The 8070-nt window shown below is 45.3% G+C and overlaps 1 protein-coding gene across 1 annotated transcript in view; it reads left to right on the top strand.

Moving 5' to 3' along the window:
- The window catches only part of zgc:162872 (BAR_ACAPs and ArfGap_ACAP domain-containing protein), a 24375-nt gene extending 18392 nt beyond the window's left edge, over nucleotides 1-5983 (top strand). The window contains 7 exon segments of the mRNA XM_070543648.1: nucleotides 1-25; nucleotides 850-967; nucleotides 970-1146; nucleotides 2464-2573; nucleotides 2650-2760; nucleotides 3339-3400; nucleotides 4604-5983. The exon segment at nucleotides 1-25 is cut by the window's left edge and continues 70 nt beyond it. Of these exon segments, the coding sequence (XP_070399749.1) occupies nucleotides 1-25; nucleotides 850-967; nucleotides 970-1146; nucleotides 2464-2573; nucleotides 2650-2760; nucleotides 3339-3400; nucleotides 4604-4725 (725 nt within the window). The 3' untranslated portion in view covers nucleotides 4726-5983.
- Nucleotides 5984-8070: the final 2087 nt, after the last annotated feature.

The following is an 8070-nucleotide window of genomic DNA, read 5'->3' as shown; positions in this document are numbered from 1 at the left end:
TGAAGCCTCAAGCTGACAGCCCGAGGTAAACGCTTCATTTTGATGTCTTCATTTAAAACGTCACAGCGTTTCCGATGGCGTATGAGAAACAGGAAGTAAACAACAACAAACAGGAAGTGTCCAGATTAACGTTAGGTTGGTGTTTGTAGACAAACAGCCTGAGGAGTTTGGGTCGTTTTACCGTCAGTTGGCCGTCACACACGCCGATCTTACTCAGAGGCCACAAACGTGGAGGATGGACCCCGATCCCACCATCACCAACAATACAAACAGCGCCAGTGCCTTTTGCTCCGTGATGTGATGAATCGGGATTTGGAAATCATTTTCACGTTTGAAACGTTCAACACTAAAGCTTCGGGTGTTTTTCTTGTCGGACTTCACCTGGATGCAAAAGGTGAGGTTTGCCACGGCTCGGTGTCGCCGAAGCTTGTTCTAGTCGTAGTCTTACCCGGGCCTTGGTCTCAGGGGGCAACTACCCCACCAGGGGTTTCCCACACCAGCAAACCGTGCGAGAGGGATCTAGACCACACGTCTGAGCCATCTCAGCTGGTTCTTCTCATGAGGAGGAGCTGCGGTTCTCTGAGCTCCGAGCCTAGCCACGCTGAAGAGGAAACGTGTTTCTGTATTTAGGATCTCCTCTGGTCATTAAGGAGATCAACTAGCTCCCTCTTCAGCTCAACAGAGCAGTGCAGCCTCGGTCCGCCTGTCGATCTCCCTCCTTCACTCTCTCGTGTAAAAGTCCAGAGCCGGTCCTCTTCCCAGATGCTTCACACTAGGCTGAGAACCAGGTGGGTCCGAGCTCCTGGTCTGAGATGAACTTCATGTTTGAACCCTTGTTACTCCTTTCAGAGCCGAGAAGGAGGCGTGGATCAGAGACAAATACGTGGAGAGGAGATTTCTCCAGCGCAGCAGCTCAGACGGAGAGAGTAAGGAAGTTAGTGTGTCCTGCAGGTGGGAGGAGACTTCCTGACGTGTGATGCTTCTGTTTCAGAGCATCAGGAAGACGAGGCGGGCCTACGCCTTTATCAGGCTGCTGTGGCGGGAGACCTTGTTGCCATGGCAACCGCTTTGGCTGAAGGGGCGGGGGTCAACAGCAGCATCGCGAAAGAGGAGGGCCGAACAGCGCTGAGTGGAGCGGCAGTCGGGGTGAGATCAAAGCCCATGTCCCAGAATGCACTGGGAGAGACGACCCCTGATCCAACTCAAACCTGGTGTGGCCTGTTGTAAAACATTTGTACTAGAAATTAAATCTTTTTTAAAAAAAAAAACATTCTTCTCAGAGAAAGCAATGAGAAATTGACATTTTAAAGGTGCATTATGGAAGTGTGACAGCCAAAACATGTATAGAAATAATAAATGTCTTCTTCATACATTCTCCTGCAATGCCCTGGTCCTGTAGAATGAGCCCTGGCATTTTTACTGTGATTGCCTGTTTTTCTGTAAAATCACAGAAAAAGAGAGCTGCTCGGGTCGAGCAGGCTGCTTCATGCACGTTCACGCTCAGGCATAGCCCGTAGCATTTGCTATCCGTAGCTTTAGCAGCAGAGAGAGAGGCAGTGCCACTTTGTCGCTGTTCCTAACGCCTAGTGACAAAGCTAGCTACATTTCTGAGGACCCTTAGCTACTTTCTGTACAACTTTCTTCTAGATATTTCCTGCTAATTAGCAACAAAATAGCCATTTTCACTCCGAACCGTTCTTTGAATGTTGTTTCAGCTGTAATCAACGATATAAATGTTACAGATACGAAAGACATCACTGATGCTTTAGCTCACCTAGTAAGATGTCTGACTCTCATGCAGAAGACATGGGCTCGATTCTGGATGTGAACATAGTTTATTTAGAGTTTCTTTTTTACATTAATGGTATATTTTTTTACAGTAAGATGCCCAAATTTTTAATTGAGACTCGCTGAACGGCGTTGAATTCACAGATAAAAAAGATGTGGGTTCAACTTTCATTTTGGAACAATTTTTCAAGCAAGGGAAGGGAATGGTCTGAGCATGCAGGAGGACTGACCCATCATAAACCTTTGTCGGCTGTGCTGAAGAGAAAGGTACAGAACCACATTATTTAATTAATTAGCTGCGCGTTCTGTCCTCTGTCCTCTGGGCCACACACACACACACACACACACGGGACTGTCTCAGCTGTTATTTTCGTTAAGGAGTGTGCACGAACAGCATGCGCGCCTCGTGCACGAGCCTACTATTGAAGCTGCTGTTACGCTTTTGGCCTGAGGGGGCAATCGCAAGCATAAAAATTCAAAAGTCCATAAAGTCCCTTTAATTTTGTTTCTAAATTTCTGATCATATTTAAATCATATTAACTAGTTATTCATGACTGTTTAACATTTCTATATAAAACACGTCCGGGCTGTATTGTGACAAACGATGAAAAGTGAGTCGAACTGGATTAGACGTCGAGACGAGCTCACCGTGTTGTTTCCGGGTTTCACCTGCAGGGGTCGCTGTCGGCCTGTGAGTTCCTGCTGCAGAACGGCGCGAACGTCAACCACAGGGACCGGAGAGGACGGGGGGCGCTGCACGCTGCTGCCACCGCTGGACACACCGGGTAATGACACAACGACTCCAACCTGCTCGGGTGATGCTAGCGCAGCGACACGGCTCACTCTGATTGGTCCATATAGACAGGTGTGTCTGCTGCTGAAGAGAGGGGCCAATCAGTATGCTGTAGACGAGAGGGGACAGGACCCACTGGCGATCGCCATGGAAACGGCTAACGCTGACATCGTCACGCTGTGAGTATTCAGATGAGCGTCGCCTCTGTGCCTGTAGGCTAACACACCTGAGGGCCGGACCACAGGTACGAACACTCAGGTGGAAGAACCTGATTTTATCTGAATAGAATAGAATATTCCTTTATTAGTCCATCTGTAGCAGAATATACGTAAAAAGCAGTTAAAGAAATATTAAAAACTAATATAGATTATAAAAGGAAACTAAAGATCATTACTGGCAAACTGGGAATATAAAATGAATCTGTGATCTGAAATATCTTGTTGAACTTGGAGGAAAGAAAAATAAAGTCCAGCTGTTATTTAATTTTTACTGAATTTGACTTTAAAGTGAATCAAAAGTTCTCTAAAGTGGATGAATACCACTTTCAGCCTGACTCCATCCAACCATCCAACGAGCAACAAATCCTGGGATTTTCCACTTGATCCAGACTGGGAAAGAGACTTTCTGTGAAGGAACCTTCAGGGTTTAGCAGACTTACAATGTAGCCTTTGAAGGACACAGTCTTGATTTGGCTCCTAATTATTTCTGATAATTAACAGAATAAAGGTTTTCAGTCTGTTCTGCTGCTGTGTTTCAGTCTGCGGATGGCCCGGATGAACGAGGAAATGAGAGATTCAGAGGGAGTGTTCGGGATTGCAGGTCAGTCCACTGGTTAATGATTTACTTATTAAGACTCGTTAACTGGTGACACAGAACGCACCGTGGCCCGTTCTAACTGTTGACCCTGAATGCACCATGATCCGTTGTAATTGGTGACCCAGAACGCTCCGCGGCCCGTTCTAACTGGTGACCCTGAACGCACCGCGGCCCCTTCTAACTGGTGACCCTGAACGCACCGCGGCCCGTTCTAACTGGTGACCCTGAAAGCACCACAGTCAATTCTAACTGGTGACCCTGAACGCACCACAGTCAATTCTAACTGGTGACACAGAATGCACCGCGGCCCGTTCTAACTTGTGACCCTGAACGCACCGCGGCCCGTTCTAACTGGTGACCCTGAACGCACCACAGTCAGTTCTACCTGGTGACCCTGAAAGCACCACAGTCAATTCAATTCTAACTGGTGACCCTGAACGCACCACAGCCCATTCTAACTGGTGACCCTGAATGCGACGCGGCCCGTTCTAACTGGTGACCCTGAAAGCACCACAGTCAATTCTAACTGGTGACCCTGAAAGCACCACAGTCAATTCTAACTGGTGACCCTGAACGCACCACAGTCAATTCTAACTGGTGACACAGAATGCACCGCGGCCAGTTCTAACTTGTGACCCTGAACGCACCGCGGCCCATTCTAACTGGTGACCCTGAACGCACCACAGTCAGTTCTACCTGGTGACCCTGAAAGCACCACAGTCAATTCAATTCTAACTGGTGACCCTGAAAGCACCGCGGCCCATTCTAACTGGTGACCCTGAACTCACCGTGGCCCGTTCTAACTGGTGACCCTGAACGCACCACAGTCAATTCTAACTGGTGACCATTAATGCACAGCAGCCCGTTCTAACCGGTGACCCTGAACGCACAGCGGCCCATTCTAACTGGTGACCCTGAACTCACCACGGCCCATTCTAACTGGTGACCCTGAACTCATCACGGCCCATTTTAACTGGTGACCCTGAAAGCACCGCGGCCCATTCTAACTGGTGACCCTGAACTCACCATGGCCCGTTCTAACTGGTGACCATTAATGCACCACAGTCCATTCTAACTGGTGACCCTGAACGCACCACAGTCCATTCTAACTGGTGACCCTGAAGGCACCGCAGCCCGTTCTAACTGGTGATTCCAAGTGCACTCCTGTTGGGTCTAACTCATTAACTCAATATTTCTGTTCATCAGGAGATGATGAGACATTTCAGGACATCATCAGAGACTTCAGCAACATGGCATCACATGACCCTGAGAGGCTCAGCAGGCGTCGGTTCAGCCGGGGGGGCGAGGAGGTGGAGGAAGAGAAGTGAAAGGAACGACCAGTGTTAAAGACTTGTGACTGACAGAAAGGGGCTCCTGTTACCATGGTAACAGCGGTGATGGATGTCTTTAAATGGTGAAGACCACGGTTGTGTCTCAATTCAGGGTCTGCGTCCTTCGTCGGCCGGTTACGTCACAGCGCAGCGACTAGGCCTGTCCCAATTCGACGACTTCTTCAAATGCGGCCGACGAATCCGGCCTTCTTTTCGCCCGCGAGCAGGATGGGTCCGGTGTATCCTTCAGTGGTTTACATTTCCCAAGGTGCCTTGCGGGCCGGACGGGAGACTTTTTGAAAACAATGGCGGACAGTGAAGCGGGAGCTGTCGGAGAGGTTTGTGCATATAAATATCCGCATAAACTTGAAAACAGCTTAAGGACTTTTTGTGATACATGAACGTTATTTTAGTTTAAAATGTTACAGTAAAAATGCTCTCAGCTCGTATGTTCGGCCGCTCGGCCACGGCACGGTTGCTAGGCGACGGAACGTTCGCCGAGGGAGTGGCGGGAATTCCACGAAGGCTAGGCCTGTCCAAATTCACAGCCGTTAACATCCGGTCTACTCGGCCGACGGAGGACCCAGCCCACGTCGGCCGAATGGGCTGGGTCCTCCGAAGGATGCAGACCCTGAATCGAGACACAGCCAAAGTAGTACTGGACCAGTCCTGATGACCCAGGTCAAAGGTCACCATGGATGGAAAACTGTTACGGCTCTCAGATTTCTCTGATCCTCTTTAGCCAGACCCCAGGATCGGCCTGAGGAGCACCGTGATATTGAAGGCTTTCATGAAGATCTTTTCTCCATGGTCCAGATCATTTCAGTCAACAGAAAATCTGTTCAGAACCAAGCTGAGAATTAATTTTACTGTCATTTTAATCCCGGCGTAAAATCAACCGCTGTAATAAACTGGATCAGGCTTTATATGATTTTAACTAGAATCCAGTTTAACGAGATAATCTTTGTGACTGGATTAGCCTCTGTGCTCTAATCCAGATTAGTGTTTAAACTAATCTAAACAGGAAATGCTGTAAAACGATGAAGAGAGAAACTTCCTCCCACTGACTGAAGGATTCTGCTGCTAAAACCCGTTTGTGTTTGTTTTAATGAATCAGCCGTTACATCACTTCCTGTTTCCTCTGACGGATTCCTGACTGCTTGCTGGTTTCAGACCAGCTGGAAGCTTCAGATGAACCTAGTTTTTGTTTCAGTCTGATCTTATTGCTGCTGAATAAAACCACTCAACCAGTAAACCGGGATTTTGTTTTTACTGCAAAATAAAAACAAAATCAGAAACTAAAGCAAGCCGCCGACCGGAACTCGGACTGCTTTAGGTTTATTTCTGTCGAGCGTTTTATAAATATTTTAACTCGCATCGTCGTTTTTTTGCTCTGATCATTTTTTAGATATTTAAAATTTTGTTCTACTTCCTGTTTAAATAAAGAAGAAGAAGAAGAAAATATCATTTCTGTAGCGCCTCTCAAGATAAAAATCACGAGGCGCTTCACAAAAACAAAAAATATAAAAAAGCATTTAGAAAATGTTTAAAAATATATTTAAAATGAGCAAAAATAGACAATTGTGATTTAAAAAAAATGTAAAGAGAGAGAGTGAACAGGAAAGAGGGAAATCAGTGGATCCTGAGGAAGGTGGAATAGGTGGGGAGAGCAGAATAAAGAGAGAGAGGCTCAGAAATGAGGCAGTAAATGACATTTTCATACATATTCGTTCCTCAGCTACGTGAGCAAAAGCCCCAAACCCCACTGGAACGAGAGTTTTCAAAAAGAAAAGTTCACGAGACCTTGTAGGGATGGGTGCCTTTTACATTTGAATCGATACTGGTACTTAACGGTACCAATTGTTGAGTGTTTAATAATTATTTAAATCACTTTTTTAATTACATATATATTATTTTTCCAATAAATAGCCATATTTGATAAATATCATGATAAAACATACAACTGTTTGTATTTTTTCATCGTGATATTGTATAAAATTCTTCATTATGAAAACCTTTAATAACAACCGTTTCTAAATGATGCAAAAACAAACCCAGCTCCACGGACTCCTGTTCCTCTCCCTTTTTCATCTGGACAAACTGTGTGATGGTGGGTCCTTGTAGTTTTATAACTACAAGTTACACTGAAGCAAACATCTTTGCTGTGAACTAAATTTACTGTGCATCTTCATTCTTTTTGCCGTTTATTTTCAAACTTTATTTTTCCTACTCGGAAGTTGGAATTTCCGAGGAGAAAGTGAATGCACCATTAGCTATGTAAAGCAAAAACTAAACTATCAAGCTAACGTTAACTTAAAGAGCAAGTCACTCCAAATCAACATTTTTTTTGCTGATAAACTATATAAACGAGTGTCTAATCGTGCTGCAGACACGTGTAGTCAATAATTCGGCACTTTAGTGCATTTTAGTTAAAATTTAAATAATCTGCCTAAAACTCAGTGTTGCACCGTCGTCAGGTAAAAACTCCGCACTGCATTTGAATTTAAATCTGCCATCGCTATTGGCTAAGAGGTACACTATGATGTTAGATGGTACATTATGATGTCACAATGTCGTGAGTGTGTGTATTTGTTAGCGGCTCCGCCCTCTCGGTCTACCAGGCAACAGCATTTGTTGCATTTTTCAAACAGGAAGTGGGAGTTGAGTAAGAATCTGGTAGGCAGTGACTTGCTCATCATAGTGTACCTCTTAGCCAATAGCGATGGCAGATTTAAATTCAAATGCAGTGTTCAGTTTTTGCCTGACGACGGTGACAGTTTTAGGCAGATTATTTAAATTTTAACTAAGATGAACTAAAGTGCCAAATTTTTGGCTGAACGTGTCTACAGAGCAATTAGACATTCATTTATATAGTTTATCAACAAAAAAAGTTGATTTGAGGGTGACTTGCTCTTTAAAGAGCAAGTCACCCCCTACCAGATTCTTACTCAACTCCCACTTCCTGTTTGAAAAATGCAACAAATGCTGTTGCCTAGCAGACCGAGAGGGTGCAGCCGCTAACAAATACACACACACACACACGGCATTGTGACATCATAATGTACCTCTTAGCCAATAGCGACGGCAGATTTAAATTCAAATGCAGTGCTGAGTTTTTACCTGACGACGGTGCAACACTGACAGTTTTAGGCAGAATATTTAAATTTTAACTAAGATGCACTAAAGTGCCGAATTATTGACTACACACATCTGCAGCACAATCAGACACTCATTTATATAGTTTATCAGCAAGAAAAAATGTTGATTTGGAGTGACTTGCTCTTTAAAGTAGGCTGCTTCATGCGCGTTCACGCTCAGGCATAGCCCGTAGCATTTGCTATC

This window comes from Nothobranchius furzeri, chromosome 13 (assembly GCF_043380555.1).
Source record: "Nothobranchius furzeri strain GRZ-AD chromosome 13, NfurGRZ-RIMD1, whole genome shotgun sequence".
In the NCBI taxonomy this organism is placed as follows: domain Eukaryota; kingdom Metazoa; phylum Chordata; class Actinopteri; order Cyprinodontiformes; family Nothobranchiidae; genus Nothobranchius; species Nothobranchius furzeri.
Note: the sequence above shows the minus strand (reverse complement) of the source record. Positions and strands in the feature narration are given on the sequence as shown.